The sequence below is a fragment of the Entelurus aequoreus genome, linkage group LG26, assembly GCF_033978785.1.
Source record: "Entelurus aequoreus isolate RoL-2023_Sb linkage group LG26, RoL_Eaeq_v1.1, whole genome shotgun sequence".
NCBI lineage: Eukaryota > Metazoa > Chordata > Actinopteri > Syngnathiformes > Syngnathidae > Entelurus > Entelurus aequoreus.
Genome location: NC_084756.1, coordinates 3,439,071 through 3,464,013, shown reverse-complemented (window position 1 = coordinate 3,464,013; position 24,943 = coordinate 3,439,071). Strand labels below are relative to the sequence as shown.

At 39.9% G+C, this 24,943-nt stretch overlaps 1 protein-coding gene across 1 annotated transcript in view; it reads left to right on the top strand.

The window, feature by feature from the left end:
* Window positions 1-7,931: 7,931 nt before the first annotated feature.
* Window positions 7,932-24,943, top strand: part of slc2a1b (solute carrier family 2 member 1b) — a 69,036-nt gene continuing 52,024 nt past the window's right edge. Inside the window, exon 1 of the mRNA XM_062037829.1 lies at window positions 7,932-8,320. Within this exon, the coding sequence (XP_061893813.1) occupies window positions 8,306-8,320 (15 nt within the window). The 5' untranslated portion in view covers window positions 7,932-8,305. The remainder of the gene's footprint in view (window positions 8,321-24,943) is intronic.

Genomic DNA, 24,943 nt, shown 5'->3' with positions numbered 1-24,943 from the left:
ACTATTATGTTAGATCCACTATGGACTGGACTCTCACTATTATGTTAGATCCACTATGGACTGGACTCTCAGACTATTATGTTAGATCAACTATGGACTGGACTCTCACACTATTATTTTAGATCCACTATGGACTGAACTCTCACACTATTATGTTAGATCCACTATGGACTGGACTCTCACACTATTATGTTAGATCCACTATGGACAGGACTCTCACTATTATGTTAGATCCACTATGGACTGGACTCTCACACTATTATGTTAGATCCACTATGGACTGGACTCTAACACGATTATGTTAGATCCACTATGGACTGGACTCTCACACTATTATGTTAAATCCACTATGGACTGGACTCCCACTATTATGTTAGATCCACTATGGACTGGACTCTCACTATTATGTTAGATCCACTATGGACTGGACTCTCACACTATTATGTTAGATCCACTATGGACTGGACTCTCACACTATTATGTTAGATCCACTATGGACTGGACTCTCACTATTATGTTAGATCCACTATGGACTGGACTCTCACAATATTATGCCAGATCCACTATGTGCTGGACTCTTACACTATTATGCTAGATCCACTATGGACTGGACTCTTACACTATTATGTTAGATCCACTATGGACTGGACTCCCACTATTATGTTAGATCCACTATGGACTGGATTCTCACACTATTATGTTAGATCCACTATGGACTGGACTCTCACTATTATGTTAGATCCACTATGGACTGGACTCTCACAAAATTATGCTAGATCCACTATGGACTGGACTCTTACACTATTATGTTAGATCCACTATGGACTGGACTCTCACACTATTATGTTAGATCCACTATGGACTGGACTCTCACTATTATGTTAGATCCACTATGGACTGGACTCTCACAATATTATGCCAGATCCACTACGTGCTGGACTCTTACACTATTATGCTAGATCCACTATGGACTGGACTCTTACACTATCATGTTAGATCCACTATGGACTGGACTCCCACTATTATGTTAGATCCACTATGGACTGGATTCTCACACTATTATGCTAGATCCCCTATGGACTGGACTCTTACACTATTATGTTAGATCCACTATGGACTGGACTCTCACTATTATTTTAGATCCACTATGGACTGGACTCTCACACTATCATGTTAGATCCACTATGGACTGGACTCTCACACTATTATGTTAGATCCACTATGGACTGGACTCTTACACTATTATGTTAGATCCACTATAGACTGGACTCTCACTATTATTTTAGATCCACTATGGACTGGACTCTCACACTATTATGTTAGATCCACTATGGACTGGACTCTCACACTATTATGTTAGATCCACTATGGACTGGACTCCCACTATTATGTTAGATCCACTATGGACTGGACTCTCACTATTATGTTAGATCCACTATGGACTGGACTCTCACACTATTATGTTAGATCCACTATGGACTGGACTCCCACTATTATGTTAGATCCACTATGGACTGGACTCTCACTATTATGTTAGATCCACTATGGACTAGACTCTCACACTATTATGTTAGATCCACTATGGACTGGACTCTCACACTATTGTTTTAGATCCACTATGGACTGGACTCTCACACTATTATGTTAGATCCACTATGGACTGGACTCTCACACTATTATGTTAGATCCACTGTGGACTGGACTCTCACTATTATGTTAGATCCACTATGGACTGGACTCTCACTATTATGTTAGATCCACTATGGACTGGACTCTCACAAAATTATGCTAGATCCACTATGGACTGGACTCTTACACTATTATGTTAGATCCACTATGGACTGGACTCTCACACTATTATGTTAGATCCACTATGGACTGGACTCTCACTATTATGTTAGATCCACTATGGACTGGACTCTCACAATATTATGCCAGATCCACTATGTGCTGGACTCTTACACTATTATGCTAGATCCACTATGGACTGGACTCTTACACTATCATGTTAGATCCACTATGGACTGGACTCCCACTATTATGTTAGATCCACTATGGACTGGATTCTCACACTATTATGCTAGATCCCCTATGGACTGGACTCTTACACTATTATGTTAGATCCACTATGGACTGGACTCTCACTATTATTTTAGATCCACTATGGACTGGACTCTCACACTATCATGTTAGATCCACTATGGACTGGACTCTCACACTATTATGTTAGATCCACTATGGACTGGACTCTTACACTATTATGTTAGATCCACTATAGACTGGACTCTCACTATTATTTTAGATCCACTATGGACTGGACTCTCACACTATTATGTTAGATCCACTATGGACTGGACTCTCACACTATTATGTTAGATCCACTATGGACTGGACTCCCACTATTATGTTAGATCCACTATGGACTGGACTCTCACTATTATTTTAGATCCACTATGGACTGGACTCTCACACTATTATGTTAGATCCACTATGGACTGGACTCCCACTATTATGTTAGATCCACTATGGACTGGACTCTCACTATTATGTTAGATCCACTATGGACTAGACTCTCACACTATTATGTTAGATCCACTATGGACTGGACTCTCACACTATTGTTTTAGATCCACTATGGACTGGACTCTCACACTATTATGTTAGATCCACTATGGACTGGACTCTCACACTATTATGTTAGATCCACTATGGACTGGACTCTCACTATTATGTTAGATCCACTATGGACTGGACTCTCACAATATTATGCTAGATCCACTATGGGCTGGACTCTTACACTATTATGCTAGATCCACTATGGACTGGACTCTTACACTATTATGTTAGATCCACTATGGACTGGACTCTCACACTATTATTTTAGATCCACTATGGACTGGACTCTCACACTATTATGTTAGACCCACTATGGACTGGACTCTCACTATTGTGTTAGGTCCACTATGGACTGGACTCTCACAATATCATGCTAGATCCACTATGGACTGGATTCTTACACTATTATGTTAGATCCACTATGGACTGGACTCTCCCACTATCATGCTAGATCCATTATGGACTGGACTCCCACTATTATGTTAGATCCACTATGGACTGGACTCTCACTATTATGTTAGGTCTACTATGGACTGGACTCTCACAATATCATGCTAGATCCACTATGGACTGGATTCTTACACTATTATGTTAGATCCACTATGGACTGGACTCTCACAATATTATGCTAGATCCACTATGGACTGGACTCTTACACTATTATGCTAGATCCACTATGGACTGGACTCTTACACTATTATGTTAGATCCACTATGGACTGGACTCTCACACTATTATTTTAGATCCACAATGGACTGGACTCCCACACTATTATGTTAGACCCACTATGGACTGGACTCTCACTATTGTGTTAGGTCCACTATGGACTGGACTCTCACAATATCATGCTAGATCCACTATGGACTGGATTCTTACACTATTATGTTAGATCCACTATGGACTGGACTCTCCCACTATCATGCTAGATCCACTATGGACTGGACTCCCACTATTATGTTAGATGCACTATGGACTGGACTCTCACTATTATGTTAGGTCCACTATGGACTGGACTCTCACAATATCATGCTAGATCCACTATGGACTGGACTCTTACACTATTATGTTAGATCCACTATGGACTGGACTCTCACACTATTATTTTAGATCCACAATGGACTGGACTCCCACACTATTATGTTAGATCCACTATGGACTGGACTCTCACTATTGTGTTAGGTCCACTATGGACTGGACTCTCACAATATCATGCTAGATCCACTATGGACTGGATTCTTACACTATTATGTTAGATCCACTATGGACTGGACTCTCCCACTATCATGCTAGATCCACTATGGACTGGACTCCCACTATTATGTTAGATGCACTATGGACTGGACTCTCACTATTATGTTAGGTCCACTATGGACTGGACTCTCACAATATCATGCTAGATCCACTATGGACTGGATTCTTACACTATTATGTTAGGTCCACTATGGACTGGACTCTCACAATATCATGCTAGATCCACTATGGACTGGATTCTTACACTATTATGTTAGATCCACTATGGACTGGACTCTCCCACTATCATGCTAAATCCACTCGACGTCCATTGCACCGGCCACCGGTCATCCCATTGGGTTGAGTTTTTCCTTGCCCTGATGTGGGATCTGAGCCGAGGATGTCGTTGTGGCTTGTGCAGCCCTTTGAGACACTTGTGATTTAGGGCTATATAAGTAAACTTTGATTGATTTATTGAGTTGTAAGTCCATATGTCATCCTAAAAGTTATGTAAATATTTGATGAAAAGTTAGGGAAAAGTTACTGAGTGCTGCTTTACAAATCAGGTGTTGATAAACCACTTACCTGCTGTGAGATGTTGCATCCTGTTGGTGGTGTACAATTTCTTGTTCTAGTACAAATGGTAATAAAACATTAATGTTTTCCACATATTTATTTACACCAATTACATATAGTTACCAATAGAGTATTGATGAATACCAGTATCAATAAGAAATATCGATGTTTGGTGTTGTATCGATAAAATGTAAACTATATACACCCCTACTTATATCGTAATACCAGAGTGTTTCCCACCTAGGCGTTCAGTGATGTCCGACTTCAATGATTACCTCTCAAAATACCATCATTGATGTCACCACATGACCATTGCTGGAGAAATACTATACAGAAACACATTTACGCACCACTGGTCGTTGAACCACCTCAACAGTGTACAAAACGGGTTATTTTCGGGCGCATTTAAAAAACAATTAATCGATTAAAACACATCTTATGTGGTACAGTCAAAATTAAAATTGCAAAAAATATATTAAACGTGAAAAAATAAAGAAATACAATTATTGAACTCACCATTTGTAGAACCCATTCGATGCCGTATAGGCCAGTTGTACCGCTCGTAGTCGTTTGATTCGAGGGGAAGTGGCGGGCATTTCCCCATTTCATTGCCGGAACAGCTGAGCTAGCTGGCGGGGTTGGCCGACATCGTCTCACCAGATGTAGTGTCTCTTTAAATATCCTTCTTGAAAATGGCCTTGCAAATATATATCTGCCACCTAATCAAAATTTTGTTCTCCTCTTTGTGGGTTAAAAAAGTGAGTGAGTATCTGTGATTTCTCTGCTAGCCCGGTATGGCTACAGCACAACACTTCATCACAAGTTGTTGACAGTAGCCTATCTAGGTAGCCTGATGTTAACGAGATTGTGATTGGATACTCGCTTGTCACTCCAAAGTCAGTAAATTGGATACTGGTTGCATCAGCTCTGCTCTTTTAATGTCTTTAATGTCCTTTGTGTTCTTTGATGTTTCCCTCTTACACAAATGCGTATGTGTGCTATGGCTATGAGGTTTTTCTTCCCCTTGGCCTCAGTCTGGACCCCCTCTCCAGGGGTCCAGGCTTAGAATAGAATAAAATAGAATAGAAAGTACTTTATTGATCCCTGGGGGAAATTCAGCATCACAGTTCGCTCACAATAGACAATCATAATAATAATTAATAATAAATAATATTAAAGATTAAAGATTAAAGTACCAATGATTGTCACACACACACTTAGATGTGGTGAAATTTGTCCTCTGCATTTGTCCCATCCCCTGCAACACGTGCCACAGTAGTTGGGAAATGGCATGTTCACCACTGTGTTACATGGCCTTTCCTTTTAACAACACTCAGTAAACGTTTGGGAACTGAGGAGACACATTTTTGAAGCTTCTCAGGTGGATTTTTTTCCCATTCTTGCTTGATGTACAGCTTAAGTTGTTCAACAGTCCGGGGGTCTCCGTTGTGGTATTTTAGGCTTCATAATGCGTCACACATTTTCAATGGGAGACAGGTCTGGACTACAGGCAGGCCAGTCTAATACCCGCACTCTTTTACTATGTAACACGTGGCTTGGCATTGTCTTGCTGAAATAAGCAGGGGCGTCCATGGTAACATTGCTTGGATGGCAACATATGTTGCTCCAAACCTGTATGTACCTTTCAGCATTAATGGCGCCTTCACAGATGTGTAAGTTACCCATGTCTTGGGCACTAATACACCCCCATACCATCACACATGCTGGCTTTTACACTTTGCGCCTATAACAATCCGGATGGTTCTTTTCCTCTTTGGTCCGGAGGACACGACGTCCACAGTTTCCAAAAACAATTTGAAATGTGGACTCGTCAGACCACAGAACACTTTTCCACTTTGTATCAGTCCATCTTAGATGAGCGTTTCTGGGTGTTGTTGATAAACGGTTTTCGCCTTGCATAGGAGAGTTTTAACTTGCACTTACAGATGTAGCGACCAACTGTAATTACTGACAGTGGGTTTCTGAAGTGTTTCTGAGCCCATGTGGTGATATCCTTTACACGCTGATGTCGCTTGTTGATGCAGTACAGCCTGAGGGATGGAAGGTCACGGGCTTAGCTGCTTACGTGCAGTGATTTCTCCAGATTCTCTGAACCCTTTGATGATATTACGGAGCGTAGATGGTGAAATCCCTAAATTCCTTGCAAGAACTGGTTGAGAAAGGTTTTTCTTAAACTGTTCAACAATTTGAACAATTTGCTCACGCATTTGTTAACAAAGTGGTGACCCTCGCCCCATCCTTGTTTGTGAATGTCTGAGCATTTCATGGAATCTACTTTTATACCCAATCATGGCACCCACCTGTTTATCGTATCTCACCTTTTTTGTAAGGGGCGCCGGAAGTTGGCAGACCCCTCAGCGATCCTGTTCTGACTCCCTGTAATGTTTGTCTGATCTTGAATGGGATTGTGTGATCCTGTTCTGTCTCCCTGTAATGTTTGTCTGCTCTTGAATGGCATTGTGCTGAAAATCTCAATTTCCCCTCTGGGATTATTAAAGTATTTCTGATTGTGATAATCGAGTTAGTGGGCGGCCGTGAGTGGAGTCGGCTCTCTTGGTTGCTTTGTTGGGTCTGCTCCTGTCTCTGGCCATGCTCCCTCCACCCCAGCAGACGATGGCGTGGAACACCGCAGAGGCCACCACAGTGTGTATGTTTCTTTTACTTTTTATTCATAGCTTGTATGTAGAAGTGGCTGGTTGCTCTGCTCTTTTAACATCTTTAATGTCCTTTGATGTTTCCCTCTTACACACATGTAAGAGGGATGTGTGCTATGGCTATGAGTTGGTTTTTCCCTTGGCCTCAGTCTGGACCCCCTCTCCAGGGGCCCAGGCTTAGACTGATTTTTTTTCTCACCCCCCCCATTGTTTACCTGTATCTCACTTTTTTTGTACGGGGCGCCGGAAGTTGGCAGACCAGTCAGTGATCCTGTTCTGTCTCCCTGTAATGTTTGATCCTGTTCTGTCTCCCTGTAATGTTTGTCTGATCTTGAATGGGATTATGCTGAACATTTTAATTTCCCCTCGGGTATTAATAAAGTATTTCTGATTCTGATAATATGAATAATTTTAGATATTTAGGGAAAGTAAATTAAAAATTACTTTTATCTATAACTATGATCATTCTTGTTATGTTAGGCCAGCAGAGAAGGCCTGGCTGACCCTGACGGCACACCACTGCGTAATGCACTTTTCAGCCATGTTTTATATTTGTGGGTAGATAAAAAGTGTAATTTTGACAGCTTTAAAGCAGAACAATAGCTTCCCTTTGAAGGGACTTTAGTCTCATTGCATGGCAAGAAAGTGAATCTTTCTGGCACATGAATAAATATTTTAGTTGTGCCCAGACAGAAACGCTGCTGGGAGATGTCGAATGGTTTTCTTCCCTCAGTTTCTACAACAAGGCCTTCTCCTATTGGCTGAGAGGGAGGCTGTGTCTCCGTTGGACACGCCCCCACAGCGTTGCGTCATTGCATGACATATATGAACCTCGCCGGCCTCCTTCCACAGCGCCGACAAACTTTCTTTCCCTCAAGGAAGGAGGAAAGAGAAGCCAAACAGATTCTGGATAGACTTTTTTTTTTACTCACACACACCAAGTGGTGATAGAAAGCGAAACGGAAGACGGAAAGACGCTTGAATTGTTTTTACTTTTTTTAAGAAACAAAAACCGCCATTTGGATTTTTCGAGAAGAGAAAAACGTGACCACAAAAAGACGCTACTTTTTCTTTTTCTAGTTTTTCTTTTATTTTGAGACGTGACCAAGCAGCTTTGTGAGAAGAGGAAGTTCGCCCATCACTTTTTTTTTACATTTTTTTTTAAAGAAAAGTAGAGACGAGCTAAAAACAAAAGAATACTTACCGCCATGGATTCTGGAAAGGTAAGCCCGTCAAACCTGTTCTTGTGCCGGTAGCTAAGTTGTCAGTGCTGATTAAATTGTCGATTTATTTGCAGAGAGTAAAAGTATATTGTTGTCAAATGAGGTCAGGGAGTGCGGGACGTTTTATTTACTTACCCATGATGCACCTCGACTCCTATTATTTTCGATTTGATCACCGATGTCGTCGTTTTCTAAGTTGCACTTTCGAGCATTTTAAAATATATTTGCAATTTATTTTTAAATGTCGTCATTTCTTAGCCGTACTTTCGAGCATTTAAATAGCTATGTGTAATGCATTTCAATGTCGTCGTTTCGAAGCCGCACTTTCGAGCTTTTAAAAATGTATTTTGTAATTTATTTCAATGTTGTCATTTGTTAGCCGCAATTTCGAGGGTTTAAAAATTATTTTGTAATTTAATTCAATGTTGTCGTTTCTAAGCCGCACTTTCGAGCATTTAACAGAATATGTCATGTATTTGTTTCTCTGTCATCATTAAAAACAGTGCAGTTATACAACTAAATGCGTGCATTTTTAAATTAAGACTAACATTTTTAGAGCATATTAAGTCTCTTATTCTTTTTAATAACATTGTTATACTGACGTTAACCAATAATAAATAAAATACTTCTTACCATTAATGCGACTTCTTGAACAGGTGCGGTAGAAAACAGATGGATGGATTAAAATGCATGAGAATGTTATTTTTTACCAGCGGAATTATTCATTACTTATCCTGTTAAGCAGTGTCAGCTAAGATTTATCTGAGAGCCAGATGCTGTGATCAAAAGAGCCACATCTGGCTGGAGAGCCATAGGTTCCCTACCCCTGCGCTACAGGAATGCTATCAAATATTTTCCCTTTCCCCCCCCAAAAACAAAACACCCTGAAAATATAACAAAAATTAAAAATGTATAAAAATAGGTAAATACAAATACAATTTAAATAAACCAAAATCACAAGTTGTTATATATTTTTTTTTACACACAAATTGATGGGTAAGTTGCTTTAAAATCATGAGTCTGGGTGACTAGTAGATATTGAAGTATTTATTTTAACAAAAAATGTTTGGAATGTTTGTTGATGCTTTTTGCATGGTCGGATTATATTGAAGTTTAATAGACATACAATCGCATGCAGTACAAATGCATTTTTTTCTGCGACAATTGAAAAAACAAACATGTTTAGTAAGAAAGGTGAAGGACTTTACTGTCGCACATAGTTTCCAGGCTTCTGTGGGCCACATAAAACGAACAAAATCTGGCCCCTAGGCCTTGAGTTTCAAACATAAGTTAACATTATCAAGGGATTGCGATGATACCTTTTGACCTATTAACCAGCCTTCAGAAAAAAGTAATTATTCTGTCAAATTACTTTTGTACGTAGGCACATTTTACATGCGTATACAATTGGCCAACTTTAACTACTTTTAAACCAACATTGTGTAAAGCCTGCTGTGATAATTCAAAGTAATTGTTTAAATCAAACAAACTCATGTTTTGTTTGTAAATCGTAAATAGATAGCAAGAGACGTATGTTTGCTTAAATGGAATAGTACTGCAAGTACGCTCCCAAACGCCCTCAAAGGTCATGGTGAAGTTCTGTATTGCCAAAACAGTTGACATAAACATAGTTCGCATAGAAGCAGTGGAGCTCCGCCAATGCACAACCATCCTAAGGTGAATTTTAGAGCAAATTCTACGTAGCGGATCTCTTGCATGTGGTTGAATTTGGGGACATTTTTAAATGTTGCAAGAGTCAAAACAAAAAAAATCGTCACTGCGTTGCGTAATGCAATTTAACAGACAACAATAGGCATATTTGTATGAACAACCCTTTGCGTTGTTGTCGTTCATTCAAATGATTCCTAGCCATGCCTGCCTTTATTCAAATGGCCCTAAGGCAGGGGTGTCACACTAATTTTTGCACAGGGGCCGCATGGAGAAAAACTGGTAAAGTCATGACACAATAACTTTAAAAATAAAGACAACTTTAGATTGTTTTCCTTGTTTAAAAATAGACCAAGCAGATTCTGAAAATGTACTTTCTGAATAAATAACGTGATATTGTTCATCGGTCAAATAGGTGGAATTTAGTTTTAAAATGCTCCCGATGGTGTTAACTTTTAATCCAGCATGTTAATAATGTAATTTTCTAATTTTCTTCGATTGTGGTTTATTCTGTACATTTGTAGCATCATCTAAAACAAAACTTGTGAATTTGGACTCGTTTCATTAATCATACATATCATTTTAGTATCTTTACGTGCCCCCAGAAAATGTGTCCCCAACACGAAAAGTACAGATGATCAAAAGCATATATTTGGGTAGAAATGTGGTCTGATTACAAGAACATTTAAAAAAGTATATGAATAAGAAGACATAATCAACCTTTTTGAGCAAAAAATAAATGGAAATGTCACAGTTTACATGACGGACATCTTTGACAATCAAGACATGGCATATAGCAATCTGAAGTCATGCAGCAACACATATAAATAATTGCTATTGCGACATCTAGTGGACACATTTAAAACAGCAATTTCTTTCATTCAAAAAATTACAGCTCATTTATACTTGGCAAACTCATCTCGCGGGCCAAATAAAAGCTGTTTGCCGGCCTGATCCAGCCCGCGGGGCCTTACGTTTGACAACCCTGTCCTCAGGGAAGGTATCAGTCGTCTTATATTGTTGTGAAACCAAACATGACTTTATCTGGCGTCTGATAACGCTGTCTCTGACTTCAGTGTCGTCGCGTTGTCAGACACCAAATTCGGCGAGACACCAAGGAGATCTTTATTGAACCATGTTCAGGGGAGCAGTTTCTTTAGCCACCAACACGTTTCCTCTGCTGGAGTTTTCTACGCCGCCCCCCAGCAATCTTGTCCTGTGGCTCCCCAGTGGGCGGTGCATATTGGGTGTAAGCGTGATGGGAGTCTCTCCTCCCAGTCTGCACACATTGATGCTGACATGACACATTGCCAGTGGGAGCGTTGTTCACAGCTTAATTATATATATATATATATATATATATATATATATATATATATATATATATATATATATATATATATATATATATATATATATATATATATATACATACAGTATACCCATAAATATATATATATATACCCATATATATATATATATATATACACATACAGTATACCCGTAAATATATATATATATATATATATATATATATATATATATATATATATATATATATATATATATATATACCCATATATATACATATATATACACTGTTTCAAGTTAGACTATCGTTTAACGTTTCATCTTCGCATCCCAAAAAAAGCTATGAAAAAAAAATTGAATTAAAGCACTCGTTGATCCCGACAGGATTTCCCGACGTCTTGCATTGTGTGATGTCACATCAGTTTTGTTAGACTTAAGCAACATTTTTCCCCCGATATCTGTCGCTCAGTTCCATGCAGTCTTTGTCTTTGCTCAATGGGAATCTCTGATCACACCAAGAGGCCAAACGCAGTGTTTCCCACACATTCATTTATTTGTGGCGGCCCGCCACGAAAGAATTACGTCCGCCACAAATAGATTTTTTTTAAATTTTTTAAATTTAATTTAATTTTTTTTTGTCCTGTCCAGCTTCTCAGGCAAATCATATAGTTGATGTAGATGCCCATATAGGCTGTTCAGATTTACTTTACAAAAGAGAAGTGTAGGATACTTCTCTTGTTGCCTTATTTGTATTTGACTTTATTAAATGTATTTATATTAGAAACACAACATGTGTATATAACAAAGGGTGCAAAGTCTGCAGGCAGTAGGAAACACATGGTTAAAGGCCTACTGAAAGCCACTACTACCGACCACGCAGTCTGATAGTTTATATATCAATGATGAAATCTTAACATTGAAACACATGCCAATACGGCCGGGTTAACTTATAAAGTGCAATTTTAAAATTCCCGCCACACTTCCGGTTGAAAAACTCCTTTGGATATGATTTATGCGCGTGACGTCACAAAATCCACGGAAGTGGTTGTACCCCATCGACCCGATACAAAAACCTCTTGTTTTCTTCGACAAAATTCCACAGTATTCTGGACATTTGTGTTGGTGAATCTTTTGCTATTTGTTTAATGAACAATGGAGACTGCAAAGAAGAACGTTGTAGGTGGGATCGATCGGTGTATTAGCGGCTAATTACAATACTTACAGCAACACAACAAGGACTACTTACTACGCCTAGCCGATGCTTGCCGCCAAACCCACGGATGAAGTCCTTCGTCGCGCCGTCGATCGCTGGAACGCAGGTGAGCACGGCTGTTGATGGGAAGATGAGGGCTGGCTGGCGTAGGTGGAGCGCTAATGTTTTTATCATAGTTCTGTGAGGTCTGGTTGCTAAGTTGCTAATTTAGCCTTAGCGTCGTTAGCAACAGCATTGTTAAGCCTTACCAGGCTGAGAATTTTTAACCGTGTAGTTACATGTACATCGTTTAATAAATAAATGATAAATGGGTTATACTTGTATAGCGCTTTTCTACCTTCAAGGTACTCAAAGCGCTTTGACAGTATTTCCACATTCATCCATTCACACACACATTCACACACTGATGGCGGGAGCTGCCATGCAAGGCGCTAACCAGCAGCCATCAGGAGCAAGGGTGAAGTGTCTTGCCCAAGGACACAACGGACGTGACTAGGATGGTGGAAGGTGGGGATTGAACCCCAGTAACCAGCAACACTCCGATTGCTGGCACGGCCACTCTACCAACTTCGCCACGCCGTCCCACAAGTATTGTTGATCTTCTGTCTATCCTTCCAGTCAGGGGTTTATTTCTTTTGTTTCTATCTTCATTTAAGAACGATGCTATCACGTTAGCTCAGTAGCTAAGTGTGCCACCGATGTATTGTCGTGGAGATAAAAGTCACTTTAAATGTCCATTTCGCGTTCTCGACTCTCATTTTCAGGAGGATATAGTATCCGAGGTAGTTTAAAATACAAATCCGTGATCCACAATAGAAAAAGGAGAGAGTGTGGAATCCAATGAGCCAGTTTGTACCTAAGTTACGGTCAGAGCGAAAAAAGATACGTCCATCACTGCCTCTTTAGTCCTTCACTGTAACGTTCCTCATCTATGAATCTTTCATCTTCGCTCAAATTAATGGGGTAATCGTCGCTTTGTCGCTCCGAATCTCTCGCTCCATTATAAACAACGGGGAATTGTGAGGAATACTAGCTCCTGTGACGTCACGCTACTTCCGGTACAGGCAAGGCTTTTTTTTATCAGCGAGCAAAAGTTGCGAACTTTATCGTCGATTTTCCCTTCTAAATCCTTTCAGCAAAAATATGGCAATATCGCAAAATGATCAAGTATGACACATAGAATGGATCTGCTATTCCCGTTTGAATAAAAACAATTCATTTCAGTAGGCCTTTAAGTGTAGGGAGTAAAACTGATGGCAGTCTAAAGTTCAAGATTTTTGGAGCTCTTTGTTCAGTGGATCAGATGTTTGATGAATCTCTGTGTCTATCTACCACCACTACTGTTTTCTGTTTATTAGTTACTGACTGTGGCAGGACACCTCTGCCTCTGTTTCACTTTATGTTGCTGGTAAATAATATGGTTGTAGTAGAAGGCTAAAGTTAAATTATTTAGTATGCACTAATTAAAGGGGCAGAGCTTTAAGAGAAATTTTAGCTTTTATATTTAATAAGATATATTTTTTGTAAGAACCACAATTAATAAATATATTTCAGTGAATAACTTATTGTTCAAATCTGTATATAAATATGTACATAAAGTGTTGTAATTATATTGTAAAATGGATGGATGGATGGATGTTTAAAACAAAACTGTTATTATTAATTAGTAAGTATACATTTTTTGAGCCTTTTTAGAGAAAATCATATCATTGTAGTAAATTATGCAAATTACTTGATATCATGGTGACCACGCCCATAGCCACGCCCCCACCGCCACAGGTATCTTGGCAGTTTATGGGAAACACTGCAAACGTCAACCAATCAGAGGTTGTTAAGCACTTTTTTGAACTGCACACGTTGAACACAGGCTTCTTAAAGGGAAACTGCACTTTTTGGGGGGAATGTTGTCTATCCTTCACAATTATTATGAAAGACAAGAAGACAAAAGTTGTTGGTTTTTTTGCATTCCAGCATATAAAATTTGTCTCATTCTTGGTGGCTAGCAATGCAGCTAATGTTAGCAATCAATTCTACCTCTAAATCACTTTAAAAATGCATTCAAAAAGCGTCAACAAGACTTCATGTACGTTGTGTAACCTGTATAGTAACCAAACTGTAGCAACATTGTTATAGTAAGAGTGAACACTGAGGAACTACTTTTTCTAACGTACTAACACATCACCATGCTACGGTATTAGCCGTAAAAGCTAACTACGGAAAGAGTTGAGCTTCTATGTCAACACGCGTTTGAGTTTGTAATACACAACACTGTGATAGGACAGTAAGCTGTATGGAGTGAAAAACATGAACAATCATATTACCGTATCTGTAAAGTATTATTTCATGTTTTGTTTGTACACAGCTAGCCAGACAGTGTATGTACTGTAGTCGTAATAACACACATGACGTGCTGCGTGTATCATGATCAATATCAAACTGTGACTCACTCAATGGACAGTTGTGCGTTTGGTGCAGCTGGCCGGGTACGTTGTTTCCGGTTTATTTGTCTAAGCACTCCATTTATGTTGAAATAGCATGGCTTCAAATTCCACATTTTGCAGCTTGGAGTCACTTTCACCTCACTCTCTCGGCTTCCATCTGCTCCAACGTCTCACTCTTCCTTTGTGCTCGCTTCTAGAAGCAGTGGTTCATTCTCAGTATATTCAGCTTAAAAAAGATAAGGTTGTGATTCCTCATTTGTCTAAAAATAGTCGTTTTCGTTGTTTGTTACAGAATCTGCCATGATTAGAAAACACTCAAGTTTGTTTCCAGAAGTAGGACACCCATTTTTTTTACTATGAATAGTGTACATATTGCGTTGGCATTGATGTGAATAACTTTTATTGGTGTTCCTCTCCAAAGAATAAAGAGCTAATTGGGGTCAAGCGAATTGCTGAGCCGGCTTATTCTCTAACATAAAACTGTTGGCCTTAGCGTCAGCCTCCAGACAGGCTCTGCAGCCCACTTTCTCTCCACTCTTCACCTCCATTGCTCCTCCGGACTGACTTTGCCGTACACCAGTGACCGGCTTCATGCTGGCAACTGGTGGGAATGTCTTCTGACTTCGAATCAGACCTAATGAGACTGAGCTCAAAGTTTGACTGTGCGATCATAAGGTGAAACCGGAGTCCGTAAATCAGAGATCACACGTAGGACCCTCCTGACTGTCACACATTAGATTTATTTTAAGATGAGCTCTCTGTCACCAAGGTCGTAGTGTTTGCGTTAGCGACTGTCTTGGCAAAGAGCACGGCGTCATATTGACTGTCTGCCATGTCTCTGGCCAGGGTGGCGTTAGAGGGATGAAACACTTTTTAAATACGCGTTGGCAACGTTACTTGGACCAGTACTGTACAGGCTGACCATCCTCGAGAAAATTATTGGCAGGTCAGACAAGCTCATCGCTCCATACTGTTTGTATAAAGTTTAATAACCGCGAATAGCAGGCAGCATGAATGACGCCTTGCGTTCAGTGTTTCCAAGAAGAAGGGATACAAAGTGGTCATATGAAAACTGAGTATTTAATTAGGAAATAGGGCTGCACGATTTAGAGGAAAAACACACATCAGCAGGTACCAATAGGTAAGAAAAGTTGGATTTGCATAATATTGCAAACCAAAACTTCATGTCTCCTAACAGGTGCAATTTTGGGGTCCTTATACACACACCATAATAATACTGTACGTTGAAGCACAGTACGTCTTGACTATGGTAGCCGTAATGCTCCGACAATTGCAATTTTTCTCTCTAAAATTGCTGTTAAGTGTTTGTTTGTTTGACCATCTCTTGTGGGCACTCTTATTTACTAGCCTCCACTTCGACAGCATCTTATCCCCATCATGTTTTTATGTGCCGCTAGTTTTTAGCGCTTCCATAGTGAGTCTACTAAAAGATATGAGTTAGAAGTGTACTTTGTATTAGAAATGGCAACAGCGGAGGATGGAATATTATTAACTACAATGGCGGATTTGCGCATATTTTGGGGACTTGTGCAGATCCCAAACACACATCAGCAGGTACCAATAGGTAAGAAAAGTTGGATTTGCATAATATTGCAAAACAAAACGTCATATGTCTCCTAATAGGTGCCTTTTTGGGGTCCTTATACACACACCATAATAATACCGTACGTTGAAGCACAGTACGTCTGACTATGGTAGTCGTAATGCTCCAACAATTGCAATTTTTCTCTGTAAAATTGCAATTAAGTGTTTGTTTGTCTGACCATCTCTTGTGGGCACTCTTATTTTCGTGCCTCCACTTCGACAGCATCTTATCCCCGTCATGTTTTTATGTGCCGCTAGTTTTTATTGGTTCCATAGTGAGTCTACTAAAAGATATGAGTTAGAAATGTATGCTACTTTGTATTAGAAATGGCAACAGCGGAGGATGAAATATTATTGATTACAATGGCGGATATGCGCATATTTTGGGGACATATGCAGATCCCAAATACACATCAGCAGGTACCAATAGGCAAGAAAAGTTGGTTTTGCTTAATATTGCCAAACAAAACGCCAAATATGTCTGCTAATAGGTGCCATTATGGGGTCTTTATACACACTCAATAATTATACTGTACGTTGAAGCACAGTACGTCTGACCATGGTAGCCATAACGTCTCCTAGTGGCCTAGTGGTTAGATTGTCCGCCCTGAGATCGGTAGGTTGTGAGTTCAAACCCCGACCGAGTCATACCAAAGACTTTAAAAATGGGACCCATTACCTCCCTGCTTGGCACTCAGCATCAAAGGTTGGAATTGGGGGTTAAATCACCAAAAATGATTCTCGGGCGCGGCCACCGCTGCTGCCCACTGCTCCCCTCACCTCCCAGGGGGTGATCAAGGGTGATGGGTCAAATGCAGAGAATAATTTCGCCACACCTAGTGTGTGTGTGTGAAAATCATTGGTACTTTAACTTAACTTTAATAGGTGCCATTTTGGGGTCTTTATACACACCATAATAATACTGTACGTTGAAGCACAGTACGTCTGACTATGGTAGCCGTAATGCTCTGACAATTGCAATTTTTCTCTCTAAAATTGCAATTAAGATTTTGTTTGTTTGACCATCTCTTGTGGGCAGTCTTATTTACGTACCTCCACTTCGACAGCATCTTCTCCCCGTCATCTTTGTTGTACCGGTAGTTTTTAGCGCTTCAATAGTGAGTCTACTAAACTAAAGGATATAAGTTAGAAGTGTACGCTACTTTGAATTAGAAATGGCAACACAACGAGAGGATAGAGAAAAAGAAGGCAGATGCACGCACATTTTGGGGACTTATCCATCCATCCATCCATTTTCTACTGTTTGTCCCTTTCGGGGTCGTGGGGGGTGCCGGAGCTAATACCAATGGGTAAGAAAAGTTGGTTTTGCATAATGTTGCTAAACAAAAAGCCAAATAATATGTCTGCTAACAGATGTCCTTTTGGGGTCCTTATACAGGCACCATAATAATACCGTACGTTGAAGCACAGTACGTGTGACTATGGTAGCCATAATGTCTCCTAATAGGTGCCATTTTGGGGTCCTTATACACGCGCCATAGTAATACCGTATGTTGAAGCACAGTACGTCGGACTATGGTAGCCATAATGTCTCCTAATAGGTGCCATTTTGGGGTCCTTATACACACACACCATAGTAATACCGTATGTTGAAGCACAGTACGTCTGACTATGGTAGCCATAATGTTTCCTAATAAGTGCCATTTTGGGGTCCTTATACACACACCATAGTAATACCGTATGTTGAAGCACAGTACGTCTGACTATGGTAGCCATAATGTCTCCTAATAAGTGCCATTTTGCAGTCCTTATACACACATCATAATAATACCGTATGGTGAAGTACAGTACGGCTGACTATGGTAGCCGTAATGCTCATTTATTCATTTCGTGTTTTTCTACTTCACATTCAAGCTAACTTAACGCCACGGCTAGCTTGGACACATAACGTTAAAGGAACGTTAGCGAATGGTTCTCCCACGGTTAGTTAGAACCAAACTTAGACCGAACATTTTGCATTAATACCACATTTTAGAACCGCCTGTACAACTTTATTTAACATACGTAAATATTCAATATTTCGATTCAGAATCGTCCACGTTCTAATCGTGATGTATCTGAGCATTATTAATTTTTTGCACCTCTGGTAGCTTTAGGTTTAATCAGTTTTTTATTTTTATTTTTAAGAAATGGGTTAATAGGTGTTGTTGTTAGCATGTGACTGTAATGTTAGCATTTCAGCTCACATAGCATTGCCGCTTTGTATAGAGACAGGCGTTGACAAACACAAGTCATTCTTTTTAAAGCCACAAACACAGTAGAACTTACTAAAATCACCTTTTAAACGGTCTAAATGATAGCATCAAGGCCATATTTGGGATGACACACCTCTAGTGAACCCATTGACTTATACAATGAAGACTCCAAAACAAAACACTTTATAAATGGCGGTCGAAATGATGAGTGGAAGAGGCGTAGGATGCAAACACATGGCCTTTTGTTGGATTCTCCACAGATGTGTAATATGAGAGCGAGGAGGTGAGACGTGATGAAGGTCGTGTAAGGCGAGAAAGAGGCCTGCAGTTTACGTGCTGTACTCTCCTTGTGACCTTTTTGTTGTCTTAGCATAACGTGGTTGTGGGTTGCATCACCCCTTGCAGTCATCTGAGGACTTACTTATATTTCTTATTTGCAATCACCCAGATGCCCATGGCTACTATGCAAGTCACATTTCATGGTTTCTTTGTTGCTTTGCGAAAAATGATTTGAAGCAGAGACAGGACTCTTAAAGGCCTACTGAAACCCACTACTACCGACCACGCAGTCTGATAGTTCATATATCAATGATGAAATCTTAACATTGCAACACATGCCAATACGGCCGGGTTAGATTAGTAAAGTGCAATTTTAAATTTCCCGCGAAATATCCTGCTGAAAACGTCTCGGTATGATGACGTTTGCGCGTGACGTCACGGATTGTAGCGGACATTTTGGGACAGCATTGTGGCCATCTATTAAGTCGTCTGTTTTCATCGCAAAATTCCACGGTATTCTGGACATCTTTGTTGGTGATTCTTTTGCAATTTGTTTAATGAACAATGGAGATAGCAAAGAAAGCTGTAGGTGGGAAGTGGTGTATCAGCGGCCGGCTGCAGCAACACAAACACATAGCCGGTGTTTCATTGTTTACATTCCCGAACGATGACAGTCAAGCTTTACCATTGGCCTGTGGAGAACTGGGACAACAGACACTCTTACCAGGAGGACTTTGAGTTGGATACACGCTACCGTGAGTACGCAGCTGCGGCTTCCAAACATTTGATCGCTTGCCTGTACGTGCGTGCCGCTATGTGCATGTCACGTACGTAACTTTGGGGAAATATATGTGCGGTATGAACTTTGCGGAGGTAAACGGTACTTTGGGCTGTGGGATTGAGTGTGTTGTGCGGGTGTTTGATTTGTATTGGCGGGTTATATGGACGGGAGGGGGGAGGTGTTTGTTATGCGGGATTAATTTGTGGCATATTAAATGTAAGCCTGGTTGTGTTGTGGCTAATAGAGTATATATATGTCTTGTGTTTATTTACTGTTTTAGTCATTCCCAGCTGAATATCAGGCCCTACCCGCCCCTCACAGCATCTTCCCTATCTAAATCGCTTCCATTGCCCTCACCTCAACCCCGCCCCCCCAACCCCGCCCACCTCAACCTCCTCATGCTCTCTCAGGGAGAGCATGTCCCAAATTCCAAGCTGCTGTTTTGAGGCATGTTAAAAAAAATAATGCACTTTGTGACTTCAATAATAAATATGGCAGTGCCATGTTAGCACTTTTTTCCATAACTTGAGTTGATTTATTTTGGAAAACCTTGTTACATTGTTTAATGCATCCAGCGGGGCATCACAACAAAATTAGGCATAATAATGTGTTAATTCCACGACTGTATATATCGGCATTGGTTGATAACGGAATCGGTAATTAAGAGTTGGACAATATCGGAATATCGGCAAAAAAGCCATTATCGGACATCTCTATTCTCTTGGGTACTATATGTAATTAGTGTAAATAAAGTTGTGAAAAAATGACGTTAAAATGACGGAAGTCTATGCCAACGCCAGAAAAGTAAAAGAAGAAGAAAAATGCCTACGTACAATCACTGCTAAAATGGCCAAAAGCTACAAAACAACCAAAGAAACGAAAAGTTTTGTCTGAGAAGACAAAAACAAAAAAAGGGAGCCTACCCGGATAAAAGGACAGTCAGGGATCAACATTGTCCTGGCTTTCACTCTCTGGCGTGAGCTCAAAGACGATGTATTTCAGAGCGATGCTGCTTTGGCTCTGTTCCTGTTAAACTAGGTAGTGACTTTCCATGCTCAAATCAAAATGATCATGCTAATGTTAGCTACTGGAAATTTGCAATGTAGCAATGAATAGCCACCAGCGTGATAGTTTCACACTACTTCCTTTGAAAAAACTTTTTGCCGTTTTTTTTTTTTTGCTCTGCACATTGTTGGTAGTAGCGTCATGTTTGTAGAACAATCCAAGATCATTTCTTGATAGTGTCTGATATTTAACGTCAGCCATTCGAGACTAATATTTGTGACAATATAACAGTCAGTTTGACGCTATATACGCTAGGCATCATGGGAAATGTGGTCTTCTTCTGGAAAAACACCATCGCTTTGGTGTACTGGCGCCGCCAAAATCAACCAAAAAGTACTTAAGTGGGGCTTTAACAAGTAGGGAAAAATCCATCCGTCCATCCATTTTTGTACCGCTTGACCCTTTCGGGGGTCGCGGGGTGTGCTGGAACCTATCCCAGCTGCATTCGGGCGAAAGTGGCCACCTCATGGCAGGGCCAAGACCGATAGAGACAGTGTATATATATATATATATATATATATATATATATATATATATATATATATATATATATATATATATATATATATATATATATATATATATATATATATATATATATATATATATATATATATATATATATATATATATATATATATATATATATATATGTGTATATATGAATATATGTACATGTATTTTTCTTATTTAATTTATTCAAAGAAATATTTTTGGGATACTTTTCTTGTTGCCTTTTTTATGTTTGCTTGCATTAGGCCAGGGATGTCAAACTGTTAGGTAGACTGTCGATTTTACAGTAAAAATTTAACATTTACAACATTTTACAAACAAATATTTGTTGTTGTTTTTTTTACAACATTTTTTGGTAAATGGAAAAACAGTACCACTGTTTTTTTGGGGATTTTTTTACGGAAAAAGCTTGCAGCTTAGTATCCAGAATGTTTATGTTAAATTTACATTGGTTTTTACAATATTATATTATTAATGGAAATACAGTACAAGTTCTTTTTTTATTCTTCCAGTTTTTCTACCATAAAAAGGAATGTACCGTCTTTCCATTTACAGTAATACACCGTTAAAAACAACAACTGTAGATTTTACAGTCAAAAACTGGCAGCTCAGTCCACAGAATTTTAACACAAAAAACAGTATTATTATTTTTAAATTTATTAATTTAATATGCTGTAAAGAACAACATCAAATGTATTGTCATTTTTATTCATTTGATAGGTAGTTTGCTGTAAAGTTAAGTATTTTTATTTAGACAAAAAACATGTTTGGAAAGTATGATAATATACTGTAATATTTGTTGCAATATTGGATACTATTAAACTTTAAAAGGCATGCAATTTCAAGCAGTTTTTTTCTGTCAAAATGAACAAAATTAATTACATTTAGTGAGAAAATATGAAGTACTTTTTTGACATATTTCCAGGTGTTTGCAGGCCCCTGATAAAATGATGTCGCGGGCCAGATCTGGCCCCAGGGTCTTGAGTTTGACACCTGTGAAAAAAGTGAAGTGAAGTGAATTACATTTATATAGCGCTTTTTCTCAAGTGACTCAAAGCGCTTTACATAGTGAAACCCAATATCTAAGTTACATTCAAACCAGTGTGGGTGGCACTGGGAGCAGGTGGGTAAAGTGTCTTGCCCAAGGACACAACGGCAGTGACTAGGATGGCGGAAGCGGGGATCGAACCTGCAACCCTCAAGTTGCTGGCACGGCCGCTCTACCAACCGAGCTATACCGCCGGTTGGTATAGGTTCTCTTTTGTAAAGTAAATCTGTACAGCCGATATGGGCATCTATATCAACAATAGGATCTGCCAGAGTAGCTGGACAGGACAAAAAAAAAAAGAACATTTTCTTTATATTAATGTATTTTAGGGTGTGTGAAGTTTGCATGACCTTTTTTTTTCCTTTGTCATCATTAGTAAAATATACTTTTCAAAATGTCTTGTAATCAGACAATTTTTTTCGGTATATTCGATGGAATTTTGGGTAAAAATTCCATCGCATTCACTGTGAGCCCAGTAGACAGTTTGAATACAGTCTTTTTATTATTTAACCACAATAGTCTTGAATTGCTTTTCAGCAGTCTGTTTTCGGCGTGTCTCTCTCGCTCTCTCTCCAGCTCCCAACTCCAACTCCAACCCCGTGTCTCGTACCGGCTGCTGCTAATAAAGGCGACAAATGATTAGATAACAAGGCCCACCTGGGCCATCTACTCACCTGTCGCTGTCCTAGAGGCCGGTCCTTGCACACCTCGTTCCGCGGCAGGCCCGCAGGCCACGCCCCCCCTCCACAGTACTTAACAAAAAAAAGGTGAAATAACTGAACATATTTTTTATATTCTAGTTTCTTCAAAATAGCTCTGATTACTGCTTTAAGTTAAGTTAAAGTTAAAGTACCAATGATTGTCACACACACACCAGGTGTGGTGAAATGTGTCCTCTGCATTTGACCCCATCCCCTTGTTCACCACCTGGGAAGTGAGGGGAGCAGTGAGCAGCAGCAGTGGCTGCACCCAGGAATAATTTTTGGTGATTTAACCCCCAATTCCAACCCTTGATGCTGAGTGCCAAGCAGGGAGGTAATGGCTCCCATTTTTATAGTCTTTGGTATGACTCGGCCGGGGTTTGAACTCACGACCTACGGGTCTCAGGGTGGACACTCTAACCCAGGGGTCGGCAACCCGCGGCTCCGGAGCCGCATGCGGCTCCTTGACCACTCTGATGCGGCTCAGCTACATACATGCCGACCCCCCCGATTTTCCCAGGAGATTTATGGATCTCAGTGTCTCTCATAGATTACTCCCAGGGAAAAACTAATCCTATTTACACTCTTACTTACTAAATAAAGGGCGTGCCCTAATTGCACTGCAGTAATTGTCCTCTATAGCCTTTACATACAGCGTGCCAGTCCAGCCACATGTTGCATGTTGTTATTACTTGCACACAGGAGACAGCAAAGCATACTTACTCATCAGCCACACAGCTTACACTGACGGTAGCCGTATCAAACAACTTTAACATTGTTACGTTACAAATATGCGCCACACTGTGAACCCACACCAAAAAAGAATGAAAAACACATTTCTGGAGAACATCCCACCGTAACACAACATAAACACAACAGAACCATTACCCAGAATCCCATGCAGCCCTAACTCTTCCGGTCTACATTATACACCCCCGCTACCACCAAATCCCCCCACACATCAACCCCCCCCCCCCCCCCCTCTCCGTGCGTTGGTTGAGCGGAAGAGTTAGGGCTGCATGGGATTCTGGGTATTGGTACCGTCAGTGTAAGATGTGTGGCTGCTGAGTTAGTAGCCTTGCTGTCTCTTACGTGAGCAAGCTAGAACAGCATTCCACTTGTGGTCGAGCAGGTACGCTGTCAGGGCAGACTGTAGAGGGCGCCAAATGTAGTGTCATCACGCTCTGATATTCGGGAGTCTCCCGGGAAAAATTAGAGGGTTGGCAAGTATGACGCTATCAAGCGGCTATCAAGCGACATTCATTCAAAACTCGCGGGCTGCACTAACATCAAATTTCCACATTAAAGTGCGTGCCGGTGCGTGTGTCTGAGACCCCTGGTTAACATAGCACAAAGCATGTAAGCTTTGTATGCGGTGATTTTCATTTTAAATTTTAAATTTTTTTTTGTGGCTCCCATTACTTTCTATAATTTGTGAAACTTGCCAAAATGGCTCTTTGAGTGGTAAAGGTTGCCGACCCCTGCTCTAACCACTAGGCCACTGAGTAGGTCCTTTGCACACTCTTGGCATTCTCTCGATGAGCTTCAAGAGGTAGACACCTGAAATGGTTTTCACTTCCACAGGTGTGCCTTATCATGGTTGATTAGTAGAATTTCTTGCTCTATCAGTGGGGTTGGGACCATCAGTTGTGTTGTGAATGAGAAGGTGTGTCCAAACTTGTACTGTATATGTACATGTATTTTTAAAATTTAATTTATTTAAATAAATATTTTCATTTAATTTAAAAAAAATACACATAATTCTATTAATTTTTGTATTAT